The sequence below is a fragment of the Bos taurus genome, chromosome 27, assembly GCF_002263795.3.
Source record: "Bos taurus isolate L1 Dominette 01449 registration number 42190680 breed Hereford chromosome 27, ARS-UCD2.0, whole genome shotgun sequence".
NCBI classification, from domain to species: Eukaryota; Metazoa; Chordata; class Mammalia; order Artiodactyla; family Bovidae; genus Bos; species Bos taurus.
This window is the reverse complement of record NC_037354.1, coordinates 23587758-23609885: the sequence shown is the minus strand read 5'-3', so window position 1 is coordinate 23609885 and position 22128 is coordinate 23587758. Positions and strand designations below refer to the sequence as shown.

The following is a 22128-nucleotide window of genomic DNA, read 5'->3' as shown; positions in this document are numbered from 1 at the left end:
AGTAATCAAAACAGTATGGTACTGGCATAGAAACAGACACAGAGATCAATGGAAGAGCACAGAGAGCCTAGAAATAAAAGCAGGCATGTACAGTCAACTAACATTCGACAGTGGGGTTAAGAATACTCAATGGGGAAAAGCAGTCTTTTCAATAAGTGAGGTTGGGAAAATCAGATATCCACATGCAAATAAATTAAATCGGACCCCTGTCTTATACCCTTCACAAAATTTAACTTCAAGTGAATTAAAGATGTAAATGTAAGATCTGAAACTGTAAAACTCCTATAAGAAAGCATAGAGAAAATGCTTCTTGACATTGGTCTTGGCAACAATTTTCTTGGGTATGACATCAAAAGCACAAGCAATAGAAGCAAAAGTAAACAGATGGGACTGTATCTAACTATACGGCTTCTGCACAGCAAAGGAAACAACAGAGGGAAGATATAGCCTATAGGACTAGGAGGAAATATCTCAAACCTAATACTGGATAAGGGGTTAACATACAAAATATATAAGGAACTTATACAACTTACTAGCAAAAAACAAATCTGACTGAAAAATGAGCAGAGTGCCTGAGTAGACATTTTTCCAAAGACATACAAATAGGCAACAGGTACACGAAATGATGCTCAACGTCACTAATTATCAGGGAAACGCAAATTAAAACCACGGTGAGATATCACCTCACACCTGTCAGAATGGGTATCATAAAAAAGACAAGAGATAATGAGTGTTGATGAGAACGTGGAAAAAAAGGGAATTCTAGTACACTGTTGGTGGGAATATAAATGAATACAGTTACTATGGAAAACAGTATGGAGGTTCCTCAAAAAGTTAAAAATAGAACTACATATAATCCAGCAATTCCATGTTTGGGTATACATCCAAAGGAAATGAAATCACTGTCTTGAAGACACATCTGCATCCTTCTGTTGTTATATTATTCACAAAAGCCAAGACATGGAAACAACCAAAGTGTCTATTGATGGATAAATGGATACAGAACATGTGAGATATACATATACAAATACACACACACACACACACACACAATGGAATATTGTTTATCTACAGAAAAGAAGGAAATTCTGCCTCTTCTGACAACATTGCTGCTGCTGCTGCTAAGTCGCTTCAGTCGTGTCGGACTCTGTGCGACCCCATAGACGGGAGCCCACCAGGCTCCCCCGACCCTGGGATTCTCCAGGCAAGAACACTGGAGTGGGTTGCCATTTCCTTCTCCAATGCATGAAAGTGAAAATTGAAAGTGAAGTCGCTCAGTCATGTCCGACTCTTAGTGACCCCATGGACTGTAGCCTACCAGGCTCCTCCGTCCATGGGATTTTCCAGGTAGGAGTACTGGAGTGGGGTGCCACTGCCTTCTCCTCTGACAACATGGAAGGACCTAAAAAGCATTACGTGAAATGAAATAAGAGACACAAATACTGTATAAATCTCACTTATATGTGAAATCTAAAATAGGGCAAAAGAAAAACAAGGTAGAGGGGTGGTTGCCAGGGGCGGGGAGATGGGGAAAATGCGGACATGCTGGTCAGAGGGTACAAGTTTCCAGTTATAAAATGTTTAAGTTCTGGGGATCTAATCTTCACTTTCGTGACAGTATTAACATCACTCTATTATATACTTGAAAGTTTCTAAGAGATTAGATATTAAGTGTTCTCACCACATACATACACACAGGCACACAATTGTAATTACACTAGTTGATGGATGTGTTAACTAACCTTATTTGGTTATTATTTTGCAATTAAAAACTGTAACAAATCATTACATCATACACCTTAAATGTTGTTATACGTCAACTATATCTCAATAAAGCTCCAAATAGAAATTTAAAAAGTGGAAAACAAAGAAGGTGTATAAAATACATACAAAAGAATAATAAATGTGAAACAGAATACAACAGTCTTTAAGTATGTGTGTGTGTATATAACCCTAACCAAATTTCTCATTCCTGAGTGATTTCAGATTAAGGGCTACATATTCTTTTTTTTTTGCATGGAAAAGACATTTTACATTTTACCATAAGAGAAAAATAATGTATTAAAATTTCATATTGAATCAACATTAAATGGATAATCATAAGTAATTTATAAATATCAAATGCATAATCTTGAGTAGCAGGTAGTTTTTAAGCCATTTCTATTTGACATTTATGTTTATCAAAAACCATTTGCATTACTTTTCCTTTCTGTTTATGAATTAATTAGGTAAATAAGAGGGTAACCTTGCACCTTTCTAACAATATAATAATTCTCAGGTAAAATAATAAATATTTTAAAAATCTATCACTCATTGTGCTTTTACCATTTATAGACAATACTGTACTGTTCCATGTTCACAAACTCTTTGGAAGATATTATTATCACCTGATGGATGATGAAGCCAAAGCTTAAAGCAAGTAACCTGACTAAATTCACAGTCTGTGGCAGACTGACATTAAAACTCAGATCTGTCCGACCCTCACTTGTCCAGCTCTATCAAGGCAGCCTCCATAAATGTTAGCTCTACCCTTATGAACCTATTTGCAGGGCAGGAAGAAAGACACAGACACGGAGCAGATGTGCGGACATGGTGGGGAGGTGGGTGGGATGAACTGGGAGACTGGGGTTGACATATATACACTACCATTCATAAGTGAGAGAGCCGGGGGAAGCTGCCGTGTAGCATAGGACCTCAGCTTGGTGCTTTGTGGTCACCTAAATGAGGAGGGCTGGGATGGCGTTTGGGAGGGAGGTCCAAGAGGGAGATATACAAGTGTACATATAGCTGATTCACTTTGTTGTACAGCAGAAACTATACTCCAATAAAAATACCCTTATTTTATTTTTAAAGCCATTCTTTAAGACCCCAGCTCATATTATTTTTTACCACTCCCTTTATTATAGAGAATCTGCCTGCAGTGTGGAAGACCTGGGTTTGATCCCTGGGTTGGGAAGATCTCCTAGAGGAGGGTATGGCAACCCACTCCAGGATTCTTGCCTGGAGAATCCCCATGGAGAGAGGAGCCTGGCAGGCTACAGTCCACAGGGTTGCAAAGAGTCGGACATGACTGAGTGACTAAGCACACAGCACATTATACGTAGAACTCACTCTAATCTTTTCTTATAAATAATTTCAAACTGAGGTCACTGTTTCATTGTATGTCTTCCCCTCCGTCCTAAACTGTAGATTCACAGTGGAGTATGAGGGTGTGTCAGAGGAGGCTTCTCCTCTGAATCTGGGACAGAGCTCCTTGATGGACAGTCAAGATCATAATCATCTGTTACAACCCACTTATTCCATGGCACAATTATCAAATGGAATGGAAATCGCATGTGGAAAAATTTTTGATGATGAGAGAATGTTAAAATTAGCTTTAAACACCAAGGAACAGAAATAAAGAAAAAGGGATGACTTAGAAAAACACAGAGACCAAAAAGAAATTTTGAGGGATTCAGGCTATGTCTTATTCATCTTTTGCCCAGTCTCTGGTGTGAGTGAAGACATGGGAGAAGGAAAATAAATTAACAAATACCAAATATGTAGTCTGTATCAGATCTTTTGGTGCATTTACATATTTTCTTTCATTAACTCCTCCCAACAAGCCATTAAGTAGGAAACAATCTCTCCTGCTTTTACGTGAACTTGAAGTTGAGAAATTAAATACTTTTCTTATCTTCTCAGACATTCAGTTGCAGAGCTGGCATGTGAACCCAAGCCTGCAGACTCTAAAGTTTATGTTTCTATTGTATTATTGGGCTTTTTTCAATTATCTGCTCAACTAAAAACTCAGAAACACATTTTTATTTACAGAATCAACCACTGCTCAGCGAGGATGGTGATGGTCCATGAGACAGTGCATGTGATGTAAAATCCAGTTTACACTTGAAATGGAGGGAGAAGAAACAGATGTAGGCAAATCCTAATCATCGCCCACCTTAGCTCTTGTTTTGTATTGTCTTTACCTTTCAATGAAGAACCACATGTAGCAGGTAAGGGCTGTTTTGCTCTCTGAGCTGGAGACAATGATGTGGAGTTTTATTTAGCAGAAATCTGTGCTGTGCTTTTTTTCCCCTAAATACCTAGTACTGAGGAAAGGTTAATACAGAAGGAAAAGAAGAACCATTAAAGAGATAGGGAGAGATTAGCAATTCATAATAGAAAACTTTAAAAGAGAAAATGTATCCCACATGTACATTAATGGCAAAAAAGTACTGAGAAGCCTCTCTATTGAAAACAGGGCTTTACATTTATTGAAAATGAAAATGAGCACAAAGTGAAATGGTGAAAATGAGCATGAAGCTTCTCTACACCTTTCACCTGTAAACAAGGGTAAAACACCCTTCTTGTTGGTCTTCAGGAGGCCACTTTGGTTGTGTTTCCTTCACTTGGATGCCTGTCCTACTGAAGTATGTGTGAGACACTATGGTACCAGGAGAGGAGTAAGTGATTCTGTCTGGGAAGACATACGGAGATTTAGGGAAGACTTCACTGTAAAGAAAACATCTGAGATGAATCCTGAAGGATAAGGAAAAATTATCCAGAAGGTTACAAACAAGAAGAAAAATGTCATTTCTACTGGCTTTCTAGGTCTAGACTGAAGTATTTAATGTCACATATTTTTCATTTTTAAATTAAAATTGTTTTTTACTCAAGGTATCAGATTCCCATAATAGTCAGCTATGAAAAGAAGTATGGGATAGTGGTTGAATGACGTGGCTCTTATACATACAATTACTAACTTTTCTATTCTTTTTACTCTGAACAATGTTATAAGGAAGGAATGTGTTAGCATACGTAATGCACACTATATAATGCATTCATATATCCTAAGGTTAGCTACTAACTTAACTTGCTTATTTTCTGTGAAATATTCTGTACCACAGTCAGAATAAGTCTTGAATAACTTAATAATCAAGAGTAGAACTATACAAAATAATTTGATACAGAATAGTTCTATTTTGGTAGGTTCTCAAAAGGGGTCCATGGCTTAATTATAAGTAAATTCTACCATCACGTTTGCTAGATATACAAAAACTAAGCTATTTAATATGAACATAATATTAAATATGTGAAGTGTATAGACATTTTGGCATCTATGTCTTCTAAATTTTATCTTGGGTGTTAGACTCTCAAAAGAGAGTCTATCTTATATGAAATTAATGCACAGTACAATATAGTTTTCACCTCTGTCCTATTCATTATGTTTCACTGAGTGAATTTTAGAGTGTTCTCAAGTTGATTTCAGGTAAATTCTTTCTTGTAATCTGCTGAGTTAGTTCAATCAGCATTCATTCCTCCATCCATCCATGTGCCTACCCATCCACCCATCTACTTGCCCACTCATCCACCCACTCATCCATCCATCCATCCAATCATTCATCCATTCATCCATAGATATTTATTAACCATCTTCTATATCCAGTGTAAACTTGTGGGATACTGGAAATAAAATACCAAACAAGATAAACAGAGCATCGCTAATGGTGTTTACAGCATATCAGAGAAGACTGACAATGAGGGAAACAACAGCAATGAAGAGAATTTGATCACTAGGAAACAAAGTAACTTCCCAAAGTGACCCTCTTTCCTGTCTAACAATAACCATTTTCTTTTGAATCACACACATCTCTTATGGACTCTGTGTGAAACCTAGAATGATTTGAGTGATCTTTATGGAACACTAAGGGTCGCAAGGGGGTAGACTGGGCCATCCAAGATGTTTCATTCTCAAGAGGGCCTCTGTACGTGCAGGGACACATTCACACGTGGGAAGCGGGAAGTGGGAAGCTCACAGGGACTTGCCGCCGCAGGCTGGTTGGTGTGCTGGACGGAGAGGAGCTGGAGCTGAGGGCATTCTCAATGTCCTGATCGAGCTGGTCCAGTTTCATGATCAGCAGCACCATCGAGTCTAGTCGTGCCCTATCCCGATCTTCTCTTATTTCCTGAGGAACAGAACATGCCGTTACTGAATCTGAAAGGCCATTTCTTGGAAAGAATAAAAAGTTCCCTGTTCTTCAATGGGACACAAAGGGCACAGTAATACGCAATCTTGTATTTAAGGGGCAGGAACGTTCTATTCTGTACCATCAGCGGACTCTTCACTGGGAAGATACCGCCCTCCTGCCAAGAAGGCATTTTTACAGGAATATTAAATACATATTTTCTAGAGCAAGGCACAATGAAAAAGAGGCTTAACATCAATGATACTGATACATTTATTATTTTCAGATTAATTATTCTTGGGAAAAGTTGTATATTTTCTTTTGTCAAATCAGTTATACACACAAATCATTTATAACATACTAATAATTGTTTTCAGGTTAGACATTTAAGGATGTACACAAGATAATATTTTTGGATGACTATTTCTGAGTATAGTAAAAAAACAGGAAAAGAATCAAACAAGGCAGAAATTTTTGTTTGTTTTGTTTTTTGCATGAGGCCACTTACTTACTGCTTTTTCAAGCTATGTTATTGCCAATATTCATTTTCTTTTTTTAATTTTATTTTTCTTTTTAATATAAATTTATTTAATTGGAGGCTAATTACTTTACAATATTATAGTGCTTAATAAGCCAATATCATTTTCAACCTTCTTTCACACACTTTTGGAAAAAAAAATCCTCTACAATCACATGAATTGTGGTTACTTACTTTGAATTCTCTATAACATAAACATATTATTTATGGAAATACTTTTTCTTATAAAAATAGTTAAGTTTCTCACTGACCATACAGAGTTATTTGCACATGACTGTTTACTATTCTTGTGTGTTCAAGTCATTAGTATTAGGAAACTTTAAAATGTTCTGTAAAGTGCAAAGTATCAGGGTTGGGCAGAACAAGGGTTGCTGCTGCTGCTGCTAAGTGGCTTCAGTCGTGTCCGACTCTGTGTGACCCCATAGACGGAAGCCCACCAGGCTCCCCCGTCCCTGGGATTCTCCAGGCAAGAACACTGGAGTGGGTTGCCATTTCCTTCTCCAATGCATGAAAGTGAAAAGTGAAAGTGAAGTCGCTCCGTCGTGTCCGACTCTTAGCGACCCCATGGACTGCAGCCTACCAGGCTTCTCCATCCATGGGATTTTCCAGGCAAGAGTACTGGAGTGGGTCGCCATTGCCTTCTCCGAGAACAAGGGTAAATGAAATAAAAACAAAACAAAACATGAAAGCACTGTAAGTTTCCTTAGAAGCAAGATCTACTGAGAGGTGTCATGGACTCAGGACCAGCCCTTTTGAGGTAAATCGTCATTTGTGACACATGTTGCCATTTTCTCATCTGTCTAAGATATTTACCTGGGTGAAATCAGCTTTGAAGGGCCATCAGCAGTGACCTCAAAGGGAAACTCTACTGTGATGAAAGCCGGAAGAGTGGGTACAAGGGAGTGGTTGGGAGGTTTTGCTAAGGGGATGGATGAGTAGTGGCATGAATGAGGTGACTGCTTGAATCAGATCTTTGATTTTGTTTTTGGACTTTTTCTTTTAATCACCCTTAATTCCCTAATCACCATTAGGGCAGACCCCAAAGAACAAGGACTAGGGTAATTGCATGGAGTCATCTAATGCCATAGGGGTCTCTGTACTTCAAACAGGTAAAGTAGACTGTTAATATTAACAAAAACTATTTTTCACAAGTCAAATAATTGGTTTATTAGATGAAGTTGGTCAAAAAATCATTAGTTCAGCTACCATTAAGAAATTATTTGGGTAAGCTGAACCTGTGCTTGGTTGAAAGTTTAATGTCAAACTGAAAGACTGAGTCCTACTTCCATAAAGTCATTAATTTTGAGAATACATTAAGAATTTTTCTGAGTTATGTTAATTCCCTCAGAGTACTATAGTGTAATTATTTCTTCCATTTCCTGCCATCATCTGTGTTGTCTAAAACATTTAATAAGGCTCTGACAGAGAATTACAGAACTTTTGTGATCATAAAGTTTCATTGTGCTTAAGAAGGGCCAGGATATTTGCAAACAGACCTGAAAGTTACGCTATATCATATTCCTCAATGCTACAGAACTTTGTTATATATTTTTAAAATGTTATTTATAGTAAAACCCTGCTTATACTTTAAAATAGAGTCCCAGAAATATTAAAAAAAATTAATTCTCTTCTAAATAATACAGAAAATGGAAGAAACTGCCTGAATAGAAGATTCTTTGCTTATATAATTTCCTTCTCATTTAAACCAAACTTGTGTTTGGCAAGGTAACGTTCTTTGCATATCTCTATGTTCACGTAAGCTTTTGTGTGATTGTCTTTCATTCACCAGTCATAACATCCTCAAGCATAAAGATGAGGTTTTACCACCAGGCAGACACAGAGTCAAGTTTTACACTGTATATGCAACACTTTACAGGAATAAAAATATTAATGAAATCAATAGGAGCCAGTGAAATAACATTTCCCGGAGTGTTAGAAAATATGTCTTGATATTTTTCCAGCTACTCAGTTAACGTTGGATAAAACAGTATACCCTGAAGCTATCCTACCTATCAACAGTAGACTTAGAAACAATTTGTATTAACTGGATGCTGAGATTGTGCTTTAAAAACTTTTTCAAGGCTATGGGCTGAACATGGAATTATTTTAAATGACCTGCCAAAAGAATAAAATCAAGCAGCCTTGGTCTAAGATATTTCTTTAGAGAAATAAACTTATTGCATTTCCCTTTCATTCATGGAGGCTTCCTTGTTTATCACCTATTACAACGTTCAGCCTGAAACGTAAGGTACATAGACTAGCATCAAAGATTACACATTAAACATCACAAAATAGAGTTGGCTACAAATCAGACGCTTTGGATACATCTTCTGTCCTTGTTGTTAAAGCTCAAGTATGAATATTTTGCAAAGTTCTAACTTTTCATATGTCCGTGGCTAAACTCCAGCAAATAGCTCATGTCTGAAAACAAAGCTGTGTGTTTGCAGATTCTGGCAAGGTTGAACTCTACAGCAGAGCTTTCATTTCATGCTGTCACTACAGGCCAGGGGAAGAGGAACTTCTTAATGAGAGAGGCGGCCTTAGTTCTATGCATTTCAGTAACTTAATCCCCTTAAATCAAAGCCAAGATGTGAAATTTTCTCCCCTCCCATCTTCCCTGCAGTCACAACTGCTCTGTGAAAGGGAACAAAACGTTCATCAGTGAATAAGAGATAGAAAATCTCTGCTGTCTTCAGTATTATAGTCAACATGAGAAGACATAAGGAAAGGAAAAAAATGCATATACATATTTTCTGATAGGAACAAGGGTAAGAAGAAAATAGATAGGGTAATGAGGTATACAGTAACTGCAGGGGAAGTGTCCCATCTGGTGGAGTGTGGTCAGAGAAGAGCTTTCTGCTGAAGTAAGAGTAAACCATGATAGGGATGAAAAAAAAAAATGAGGTAGAGGAGAGAAAGAGACAAAGATAGAAACGGAGAGAGAGAAAGAGAGAAATAAGGAAGGAAGGGGGGGGTGCGAGCCGGGGAGGGAAGGGAGGAGGAGGAGAAGAGAGGGTAGTAGAAGCCGGAAATCAGTGTCCCATGCAGGGTGAAGAGCGGTATGAGAACGCTGGGGTGAGAACAAGTGTGGTGAATAAGAGGAAGTGAGAAAAGGTTAGGGAAGCCAGGGGAGGGAAAGCGAGTGGGAGAGTGAGTGGGCGCTAGGGCAAAATGAGGCTGACCATAAACAGGAGCCAAACTGTATTCCGCTATGAAGGTCACTGTAAGGAGGTCAATTTTATTCTTCGTGTAGTGGGGCCACGGGCAGGATATCAGCAAATGAGTGATCCAGTGTGATTTTCAACCTTTCAGAGTTCTTGCCACGTTTGACAACCAAACATTCTTGGAACCTCATCACATTGTATGTCCAGCAATGCCACACAACGAATACAGGTGCAACAGTTTAGTTTATCCTAAGATGATTCTTCCAGTTCTAGCCATAGTCCTTTCTTCTGCTGAGGTCCCATGTTACCGTGATTAAGAGGAAATATTAGACATTTTTATAATCAAGTCCTATTTATATAATCAAGTCCTATACTTTGAGATCAAAGTGAAAAAGAAGTAACTGTTTAGGGATCCTATTTCTTGGAAGTAGGGAGTGAGTGGGCAGTGATACGTCAGGAAATCTTTAGCAACTGGATCTCCAACTAAATAGAAAGCCCTAATTTGTAGTGTGTGCCGACTTTTCTGTGTAAATACATCCACGGCCAATTTCAAGCTCCCAGCTAGACATTACTGAGTGCAGTTTTGGGAGAGATGCACACAGTTGGCTCTTATGGTCTGTGGCGAGGTAATGCACAGCGGCTCCAACACACACACGAGGAGCGGGGACCAGTAGGATAGAGAATCATTCTTAGAATCTGACTTGAATGGAAATATTGACAATTAAACCAACAGCTGTAATGAAGGTGTAGTCAACATAATCATATATTGGAATAATGCATTTTATTTAGTTGATGCATTTACTCTCCCTGATATTTGCTTCCATTGCCCAGGTAGAGTTCAGTATATATTGTAGGTTTAAATTTAATGACCTTCTGGAAGGGTCTCTTTTTTTTCTGGTAGTGGCTCCTTTATCTACCTTCTTGGTATCATCCCTTATCTATGTTTGCAAAATTCCCTAAATGTATTATCACGAGCATATCTATTTGTATTTTTACTTAAGTAAGTCAAAATTCATTTCTTTAGGTTATTCATTACGCCATTTGGATACTTCATTCAACACCTGAGACTTTTGAAACCTACAGGTCCAGGACAGTGGTATTGGTACCAATGTCCTAACTTTGCAGATGAGGAAAGTGATTCCAGCGAGTTTTAGGTCCAGGTCACATTTCTGTTGGTAAACTGACAGGCCCAGAGCTGGCTCTCCCTGTGCCTTGCCCTAGTCTCTTTCCACTTGGCCTTCTTTCCATGATTAGTTTAGTAATCATTTCCACATCATGCACACTCTCTTCCAACTCCCACACCCTGGTTTATATTCTTTCTAACATATAGAAACTATGTTTTGGAAGAACGCCAATGACCACAACTTATTACAAGATATCTTTGAAGCATCTGGCCCAATTCTTTATGCTTTTATTTAACAATCATTCAAGATATGTTTATTGACCATCTACTGCATGCACTGCGTTTCCTAGGAAGCTACTGCTTTCGTATTTTTACAGCATAAGTTTTAGAAATGCTGTTGCTGTTGTTCAGTCACTAAGTCGTGTCTGACTCTTTGCAACCCCATGGACTGCAGCATGCCAGACCTCCCTGTCCCTAACTATCTCCCTGAGTTTGCCCAAGGTCATGCTCATTGAGTTGGTGATACCATCCAACCATCTCATCCTCTGCCATTTAGAAATGTTATGGAGACAGATTCTGCCTTTCTCTACCTTCCCAGTTTCTCCCTCCAGAACTAGACAGCCTAAGTAAAGCCTGTTCCACGAAACAGCCTTTCAAATATTTGAAAAACTATGTTGCACTCATTTTCTTTTTCATGGTAAATCATTCTCAGTTCCTTTAATTATTTCTGTTATATTGTTTATATATATATGAAAACATAATTATGTTTTCAAATCCTTATTAGTTCTGTTTACTCTTCTCTGGATATGAGATAGTTCTATCAGTGACCCAACTAATGGCTGGTACCAAGGATTACATATATTACTTTACATGTTTTCTGACCATGAAGACAGAGAAGGCAAGTATTTCTCCATGTTCCGTATACCCTCTTTAACACAGCCTAAGAATTAAGTGCCTGTTGAGAACATGAACAGGCTATTCTTAATGGGATAGTCTCAATCTGCTTTTTTAATGAGAAGGATTTTTTTGGCTGTGCACTGACCTTGAGTCAACCATGTGATATATGTCTCTTTCTCCCAGTATGTGCCTGTGTCCTGCTAAGAACAGAAACATCCTGTTGTCTTGAGACTATAACCAGCTGTTGTCAAGGTATAGATAATGTACGTAGCTGCTGTGGAACAAATTTCCAGTTGTTTCTTTTTCAAACACAAGTCAGTGTATACTTAGGCAAATTACAAGAAAATCCTCCTTTCAATTTGATTTGTTGTCAAAACCTAAGATGGCCAAGCCACGCGGTGTTAATTGGGCAATTGGAAAGAGCTCCTTCTTTACTCTCTTGAGCTTCTTAGACCCTGGGCAGTGAAGTCACTTCGATCACAATGGTATTGGGGGAGATAAACAGAGATTTTAGGAGATCATTCTCTCCAGGGTCATAAACTGGAATCCACTGAATGGGAGCTTCTATGACCCCTCTTTCCTTCCCTCTGAGGAAGATAATTCTGACCCTCTCTCTTTCTCCAAAGGCTTTTTATTGAACAGCATAGAACACAGCACACACACAGGGAGTGGGGATGATGTGTAAGTTATTGGACATTTCACAGACTGGGAAAACATGAGGTCCAGAGCAAAGGGTGCCTCCCTTAGAGCTGCACAGGCTCCGTTTTCCTTATGCCAAGTATTTGGAAGGGAACCAAAAAATTCAGTGAAATACCCGGATGCTTCCAAATAGAAGATATTTGGCTCAGCAAATTCAGCACTGTCTGAATGTTCTGCTTGTCAATGAGTTGTGGCATCCCATAGACAGGCATAATAAATTAAAGGCTAGGCCAGGAATAGAATTAAGACTTCCTGATTCACAAGCCAAGGTTCTGGCCTCTACACTGTCTTTGATTCCATACACATCTTACTGGCTATTCTGGGCTGCTAATACTCCTTGCTCACCCATAAAAGAAAGAGACCTTTCAGCGAAAAGCTTGGCTCAACTTCACTCTGAATTATTTGATCTAAAGCCAGCTGGACTAGTATGAAATCTCATATTAGTGTTATAAATTTCATTTGACAATAAATTCCTCATTCTAGACTTTCCTTTCTTAACATAATATCCTGCTTGAAGAATCAGAAAGTGATTAAATCTTTGTTTCTTCAGAAGCAGTGAAGATTTTCATCTGAGTTGACTGGCAGAAGCTAAAAATAACGTAATTATTTTATGCCAGAATTTCTAGGCAAGTTCAATAAGTCAGCCTTAATTTTTATTCAGGTGCATTTTGAGATAAAATTTATGCAGACTGGTAATAAAGGTAAACAGATGCAATAAAAAAAAACACAACTACTATCTCCCACTTGCCAGACATATTCTATTTAAACACAAAATCTTTGTATGTTATCTTTAAGGAATAATAACATGCCAATATCATTTTAATATTAGATGACAGAGAGAGATAAATATTACCCTCATTTAAAGTTGCTACAAGGAATCTTTTAACTGATATGTACATTGTAGCATTATATTAAGTGTCTGTGTTTAGTTCAGTTCAGTCGCTCAGTTGTGTCCGACTCTTTGCGACCCCATGAACCACAGCACACCAAGCCTCCCTGTCCATCACCAACTGCTGGAGTCTACCCAAACCCATGTCCATTGAGTTGGTGATGCCATCCAACCATCTCATCCTCTGTTGTCCCCTTCTCCTCCTGCCTTCAATCTTTCCCAGCATCAGGGTCTTTTCAAATGAGTCAGCTCTTCACATCAAGTGGCCAAAGTACTGGAGTTTCAGCTTCAACATCAGTCCTTCCAATGAATACCCAGGATGGATCTCCTTTAGGATGGACTGGTTGGATCTCCTTGCAGTCCAAAGGACTTGCAAGAGTCTTCTCCAACATCACAGTTCAAAAGCATCAATTCTTCAGTGCTCAGCTTTCTTTATAGTCCAACTCTCACATCCATACATGAATACTGGAAAAACCATAGCCTTGACTAGATGGACTTTTGTTGACAAGGTAATGTCTCTGCTTTTTAATATGCTGTCCAGGTTGGTCATAACTTTTCTTCCAAGGAGTAAGCGTCTTTTAATTTCATGGCTGCAGTCACCATCTGTAGTGATTTTGGAGCCCTCAGAATTAAAGTCAGCCACTGTTTCCACTGTTTCTCCATTTGCTCTGAAGTGATGGGACCAGATGCCATGATCTTAGTCTTCTGAATGTTGAGCTTTAAGCCAACTTTTTCACTCTCCTCTTTCATCAAGAGGCTCTTTAGTTCTTTTTTACTTTCTGCCCTAAGGGTGGTATCATCTGCATATCTGAGGTTATTGATATTTCTCCTGGCAATCTTGATTCCAGCTTGTACTTTATCCAGCTCAGCATTTTGCATGATGTACTCTGCATATAAGTTAAATAAGCAGGGTGACAGTATACAGCCTTGACCTACTCCTTTTCCTATTCGGAACCAGTCTGTTGTTCCATGTCCAGTTCTAAGTGTTGCTTCCTGATCCGCATACAGGTTTCTCAAGAGGCAGGTCAGGTGGTCTGGTATTTCCATCTCCTTCAGAATTTTCCACAGTTTATTGTGATCCACATAGTCAAAGGCTTTGGCCTAGTCAATAAAGCAGAAATAGATGTTTTTCTGGAACTCTCTTGCTTTTTTGATGATCCAGCAGATGTTGGCAATTTGATCTCTGGTTCCTAACTTTTCTAAAACCAGCTTGAACATCTGGAAGTTCATGGTTCATGTATTGCTGAAGCCTGGCTTGGATAATTTGAGCATTACTTTACTAGCATGTGAGATGAGTGCAATTGTGTGGTAGTTCACTCTCTATTAATCTCCCCTCCCATTTAAAAGGGATGTGAAAAAAATTGGTCACATATTTGCTCAATTTTTAAACTTCAGTGAGGCTTCAAATGGAGCACTTCTTAGCCCAGACTTTGTAAATTTCCTACACAGTCTCCTAAATGGTTTCAAAGGACATTTATGCAGCAGGTCCTAAGGAGCACTCACAAGTGGCAAGTGTGAACCAGGAGAGAGGTGTGTGGGCAGCAACTCCTCTCTATCTCAGGGGAATCTGAGGATGACTTCCTCCACTGGCTTTAAAGGCTCATTTTTGGTTGGGATATAATTTCTAGCTAAATAATTTTGTAAGCATTCTGTAATCAGTTTTCACTTTAAGTGCTAAAGCTTTAGATTGACATTCAAGGTCAATCAATGCATGTATTTATTTAGACACAAAATCAGCCTTTATGGATTATTCTGTGTTCTGTGTCATCATGCCTACACAATAACCTGCAAATCCCTGTAGTTTTTGTTGTTGTTGTTGTTGTTTTGTTTACAATTCTCAGAAGCTCTTTGCTAGCTCAGATATTAAAGGATACAGGACTTATTCTGGCTGGAAAACATCTACTTAATATTAAAATTCCATAAATTATTTCCAAGAGTATTATGATGGTCTTTCCTTAGGTGTAGATAACAAAGAAAGGCATAAATAAAAATTTACTTCTTTTCCAGAAAAATACATGACTTAATTTAGAAGAAAAGTCCTTTATTGACCTCACTTCTGTCTACTTTTCTAATTTTACCTCTCAGCACTTCCTGATCCTGCCCAGTGTTCCTCAAATTCAATCATTCTGAGGACAACTCCATATTTCTTGATATTTTTCTTTAAGTAGACTTAACATTTCACAGTTAAAAATGCATTTCTAACCTAAATGGGAAGGAAATCTAAAAAAGAGGGGATTTATGTATATGTATAACTGCTTCATTTTGCTGTACAGCAGAAGCTAATACAATACTGTATAGCAATTGTACTTCAATAAAAAAATTTTTTAAATGCACTTTTAGGATCTGAATAGACATTTTTTTCAAATAAGATGTAGAGATAACAGGTACATGAAAAGTTGCTCAACATCACGAGTTATCAAAGAAATGCAAATCAAAAAAACATCAGATATCTCTTCACAGGTAGTTGTCAGAATGGCTATTATGAAAAAGATAAGAAATAATAAGTGCTGGTGAGGATGTAGAGAAAAGGAAACCTTTGCTCACTGTCGATGGGAATGTCAACTGGTACAGCCACTACAGAAAAATGTACAGAGGTGCCTCAAAAAAATAACGAAATTGATCCAGCCATTCCACTTTTAAGTATTTATCTGAAGAAAACAAAAATACTAACTGGAAAAGATAAATGTATCATTATATTCATGGCAGTGTTATTTAAATAGTTAAGATATGGAGGCAAGTGAAGAGTCCAATGATGGGTGAATGAGTAAAGAAAATCAAGAAAATGAACAATGGAATATTATTCAGCCACAAATAAGAATGAAATCATGCCATTTGTGACAACATGAATGGACCCTGACAGTATTACACTAAGTGAAATAAATCAGACAGAGAAAGAAAACTACTATATGCTCTCATGCAAATGTGGAATCTAAAACAAACAGACAAACAAAAACAAAAACTGAACTCGTAGATACAGAGAACAGACTGGAGCTTACTAGAGGCAGGCTGGTTGGGGATGTGGTGGGAAAAGTGGGTGAAGGGAGTCAAAAAGTAGAAACTTTCAGTTATAAAATAAAAGTCATGCAGTGTACTATATAGCACTATACATTAGTAAGACTGCATTGTGTATTTGAAAGTTACTAATAGAGTAGACCACAAAAGTTCTCATTTCAAAAAAACTGTGACTATGTGTAATGCTAAAAGTTAACTAGGCTTTAGTGTAGTGATCATTTTGCAATATATACAAAATTCACATCATTACTATCTACACCTAATACTAATATGTTATATGTCAATCATATATATCTCAATGGAAACAATGAACTTTTAATATATAATGCTGCATAAAATAAAAGTGAAAATCTTTTCTTATATTTTTTCTATAAAATGACAAAATTATTAAAATAAAAAATCTTTACACTATCTGATGTAACCACACATAAATCATACTATACTTTAGGAAATACTGTACTAGAAGTACAGAACTTTTGGGTTCTCAAATATGCCATGTTCCTTCTCATTTGCAACTAAGATTACCAGATATAGCCAACAAAAATTACATTTGAATTTCAGATAAACACAAAATATATATTTTTAGTAAAGTCCCAAATATTCAGTGAGATGGTACTGTATGGGATATACTTATTCTAAACATGTTTTGTTCTTTATTTGAAATTCAAGTGTAATTGGGAATTCTGTATTTTATCTGACAACTCTATTTTTTGGGGGGGGAGTTTTAAACTTTATTCATTTACCCTTTAAGAGCAGTTTTAGATGCACAGCAAAATTAGAAGGAAGGTACAGATATGTCCCATATACCCTTTACCCTCCCTGCCCCTCCAATGCACACACACACACACACACACAGGCATGCACACACAAAGCCTCCCTCACTGTTAACATTCCCCACCAGATGGAACATTTGTTACAAATGATGAACTTATATTGACACATCATACTCAAAGTCCATAGTTTACTTTAGGATTCACGCTTGAATTGTACACTCAATTGTACACTCTGTGGGTTTGAACAAACACACAATGACATGCATCCATCAATATGGCACCTGACAGAGTGTTTTCCCTGTCCTAAAAAATCCTCTGTGCTCTGTCTGCTCATCCCTCCCTCCCTCCCCTCACCTCTGCAATCACTGATCCTTTTACTGTCTCATTAGTTTTGCCTTTTCTAGAATGTTATTTTGTTGGAATTATACAGCATGTAGCCTTTTCACATTGGTTTCTTTCACTTAGTAATATGCATTTAAGATAGCTCATTCCTTTTCAGCGCTGAATAGGATTCCACTATTGAATGTGTACCACAGTTTGTTAATTTATTCATCCTCGGAAGAGGATCTGTTGGCAACTCTATTTTTGACTCAGTAATAATGCTCCTTTGGCTTAAAACACCTCTCCCTTGCCTGAGTATATCAAAGGAAACCCCTTGGTTTCAAATTCAATGTCACTCCAATGGAGAACTTTTTCATAAGCTTGTTTCCTTGAAGGAATGAACGTTAACTGCCTTTCAAGTTTAGTGATACAACTTCAAACAATGGAAATTGTTTCTCAGTATCTTATTCAGAGGAGTTAAGTATCTGCATATTATTCAGATAATAATCCCAAGTAAATCTAAGAATTGGCACTTCGTTTTCTCTTTAGTAGCAAAATTAAATGTGAAAAATGCATAAGGCTACTCTCACGGTATTTTTAGGATTACACATTTACTTAAATTGTTACTGTTTTGTAGTAAATCTTCCATGAGAGAGTAAATTCAGAGTAAATTTTTTGCCATTGTATATTTTATAACTATCAACATGTTATGTGTGTTTGTGGTTTTTCTGATATTAATGAAGAGCCCTCACATTGAAGAAGTATGGGAACTATTTATCTAGCCCAGTCCTCTCATTTTTTTTCCCATGTGATGATAACCTTGGCAAGTTAAGACTTTCCCAAGGCTACAGACATAGTAAATGGCAGAATTGGAAACTCTGAGTCTCCTGATTCAACTCAGCTTTGCTTCCTATTACCCAGTTAGTAACCACTAACACCTTTAGTCCTTTAAGGCATTTTCTTCAATTCTAAAGGTGACCCAAAAGGCTATATTGCCCATGCAAATTCACGTGAAGTGAGAGATTTGAGTTGAATACATGTAGATTAAAAAGTAGACTTAGTCACGCATTGACTGGCACCATCTTACTGCTATTCATCTAGAAATTTAGAAGATAAACCACCCGCCTTTCTTCTTTTTTCTCCCTTTCCTCCCCTCCTCTCCCTTTTCTTCCCCTTTCCCTTCTTTCTGTCCTGTCTACAATGAACTCTATCAGGAGTTCTTAAATATTAGTGCACATCAACATGATCTGAAGAACTTCCTAAACACAGAGAACTGCTGACTTGTAGGTGTCTGACGGAGATAGAACACTGCATTTTTAATAAGTTCCCAGCTAGTGCTACTGCTGCCAGGAGCCACACAGGAGAACCTCTGAACCTGGAAGGCTACAGTCCATGGAGTTGCATAGAGTCAGACATGACTGAAACTGCTTAGCACACACATGAACACACACACAGTAGAGCAATAGTCAGCAGTGGCTGATTATAAGGATTCTTGTAGAGCTTTGGAAACGTTGACATGCTAAGGCTCCACTGACCAAATTCTGATTCAGTTGGTGTAGCACGGAGCCATGCTAGTGCATTCTGAAAGTTCTGCAGATGTATTCAAAGAATAGTGAGGGTTGAGGAACACTGAAATACTTTACAGAGAGAGCCATTACTATGGCTTAAGACAAAAATGAGAATAAAAATTAGATTCTGACCCAGAGTAATTCCACAAGAAACCCATTAATTCCCTATGGTAATAGATTAATGGCAACTATACACCAAAAATGTCATAAAGGCATTCTTAACATTGAAAACCTATTTAAGACCAACTGTTAGTGATTTGATAAAAAGAACAACAACAAAACAAAAAGTGTCTCAAGTAGCAAGTTTTTGAAAGGCAACATTCTTAACTTGATTAAAACTGAGTATGAGATAATTAGAGTAAATACTGAGGATAATGGTGAAACATTAGAAACACTCCTACAATATTAAGAAAAAGTAAAAATGCTCATTATCACAAATCCTATTCAACACTGTACTTGAAGTTCTGGCTGATACAACAAAAACAATAGCAGCAACAACAAATCAGTGAGGATTATATTACAAAGGAAGAAAATTAGTGCCTTTAAAGTCTCAGAGAATCATCTGATAACTTATTAGAACAACAACAACAAAAGGATTTGGTTCAACAAAGTAAAACAGACGCATTCGTGTGCACTGTCTTTAAACATTTAAAAAATGGAATAGAAAAAATCACAATAACAACAAAGAATCATACACTATCTAGAAGTAACTGAATGAGAAAAATCAAGAACTTTTACAGAGAAAACCAAAAATGTCACCAAAAACAACCTAAAAGAACACTGAACAAATGAGGAGATATGTGGTTCTGAATAGGAAAATTCTAACATGCTTCACATCTTGTGTATATATTACATATACATATTATGTATATCGTCTTTCACCACTAGAATGTAGCAATTGTTGCCTGCTTGGCTCACTGATACAACCCAGGAATCTAGAGCAGTGGTAGACATATTATTGTCACACAATAAAAGTTGACTGACTGACTGAATGAAATGCTGCCCTCCAATTCATTTATAAATCCAAAGTAGTCTAATCCAAAATCCCATGTGATTTTTAATGGAATGTGGAGAGCTGATTACTAAAAAGTAAAAATAAAGATAAGGAAAAATCCCAAAAGAAATAGATAAAAAACATTTTTTGATGAATTTCTTTAAACATATACCAAAAAAGAAAGTGAAAGTCACTCAGTAGCAATTCTTTGCAACCCCAGGCCAGAATACTGCAGTGGGTAGCTGTTCTCTTCTTCAGGGGATCTTACCAACCCAGGGATCAAACCCAGGTCTCCAGCATTGCAGATTCTTTATCAACTGAGCTACAAGGGAAGCCCAAGAAAACTAGAGTGGGTAGCCTATCCCTTCTCCAGGGGATCTTCCCAACCCAGGAACTGAACTGGGGTCTCCTGCATCACAGGCAGATTCTTTACCAACTGAGCTACCAGGGAAGCCCCACCAAAAAAAAAAAAAGAGAGAGACAAAGATAATATAATAAACACTGTGTGCCTCTCAGCTTAAAAGTTGTCATTATTTTGTCAATTTTACTTTATCTTTATTTTTTAAAAAACATATTTCACTTCAGTTCAGTTCAGTCGCTCAGTCGCGTCCGACTCTTTGCGACCCCATGAATTGCAGCACGCCAGGCCTCCCTGTCCATCACCAACTGCCGGAGTCCACCCAAACTCATGTCCATTGAGTCGGTGATGCCACCCAACCATTTCATCGTCTGTCGTCCCTTCTCCTCCTGCCCGCAATCTTTCTCAGCATTTTTAGTTAGACTAAAAAAAAGAGGGATGACTAAAATTAATACAATTATAAATTCTAAGAATTATAAGAGACTACTATGAACAAATATATATCAACAAATTAGATAGCTTATAATAAATGCTAAATTTCTAGAAACATACAACATACGAAGACAAAATCGTGAAGTCAGAAAATATGAACAGATGAAGGAGCAAGGAGATTGGATCAGTAATCAAAACTCTCCCAGCAAATAAAAGCCCAGGACAAGACAGTTTCACAGCTGAATTCTACCAAATATTTGAAAATGAATTCATACCAATCCTCAAATACTTCCAAAAAGTGAAGAGGAAGAAATACTTGAAAGACATAAGGTCAGCATCATGCTAATATTAATGCTGAAAAAGTACACTCCAAGGAAAGAAAATTACAAGTCAATGTCTCTGATGAACCTAGATGCAAAAATCCTCAGCAAAATATTAGTGAACTGAATTCAAGATCACATTGCTGCTGCTGCTGCTGCTGCTAAGTCACTTCAGTTGTGTCCGACTCTGTGCGACCCCATAGACGGAAGCCCACCAGGCTCCCCCGTCCCTGGGATTCTCCAGGCAAGAACACTGGAGTGGGTTGCCATTTCCTTCTCCGATGCATGAAAGTGAAAAGTGAAAGTGAAGTTGCTTAGTCGTGTCCGACTCTTAGGGACCCCATGGACTGCAGCCTACCAGGCTCTTCCATCCATGGGATTTTCCAGGCAAGAGTACTGGAGTGGGGTGCCATTGCCTTCTCCCAAGATCACATTAAAAGGATCCTATACATGATCAAGTGGGATTTATCCCTGTGATGCAAGGTTTAACATTTGCAAAAAAATAACTATGATACACTACATTAATAGAATGAAGTACAAAAATCATATTATCATTTCAATAGATGCAGAACAAGAATTTGACAAAATTCAACTTATTCATGATAAAAACTCTCAACCAATCATGTTTAATAAAGACATATATGACAAGCCCACAGCTGACATTGTACTTAGTTGTCAAAAATTAAATGCTTTTCCTCTAAGATCAGAAATAAGACAAGGATGCCCACTCCTACTACATCTATTTAATGTAGTACTGGAAGTCCTAGCAATAAAAATTAGGCCATGAAAAGAAATAAACTACATTAAAATCAGAAAAGAAGAAGTAAAATTATCTCTATTTCCAAGTGATATAATTTTATTTATAGAAAACCCTAAAGACTCCACTAAAAAATCTGTTAGGACTAGAAAATGAATTCAGTAAAGTTGCAGGATACAAAATCAACATATGAAACCAGTTGCATCTATGCATTAACAATTAACTATATGAGAGAAATTAGCTATCTCATTTACAATAGCACCAAAAACAATGAAATACTTCGAAATAAATTTAACCAAAAAAAAAAGAAAAACCTGTTCACTAAAAACTACAAGACA

General features: G+C 37.5%; 1 protein-coding gene across 5 annotated transcripts in view; it reads right to left on the bottom strand.

The window, feature by feature from the left end:
• Positions 1 to 22128, bottom strand: part of DLC1 (DLC1 Rho GTPase activating protein) — a 522282-nt gene that overhangs the window by 308248 nt on the left and 191906 nt on the right. For all 5 annotated transcript variants that reach the window (XM_024986239.2, XM_024986238.2, XM_024986237.2 and 2 more), the window contains exon 3: positions 5796 to 5945. In XM_024986239.2, the coding sequence (XP_024842007.1) occupies positions 5796 to 5945 (150 nt within the window). The remainder of the gene's footprint in view (positions 1 to 5795; positions 5946 to 22128) is intronic.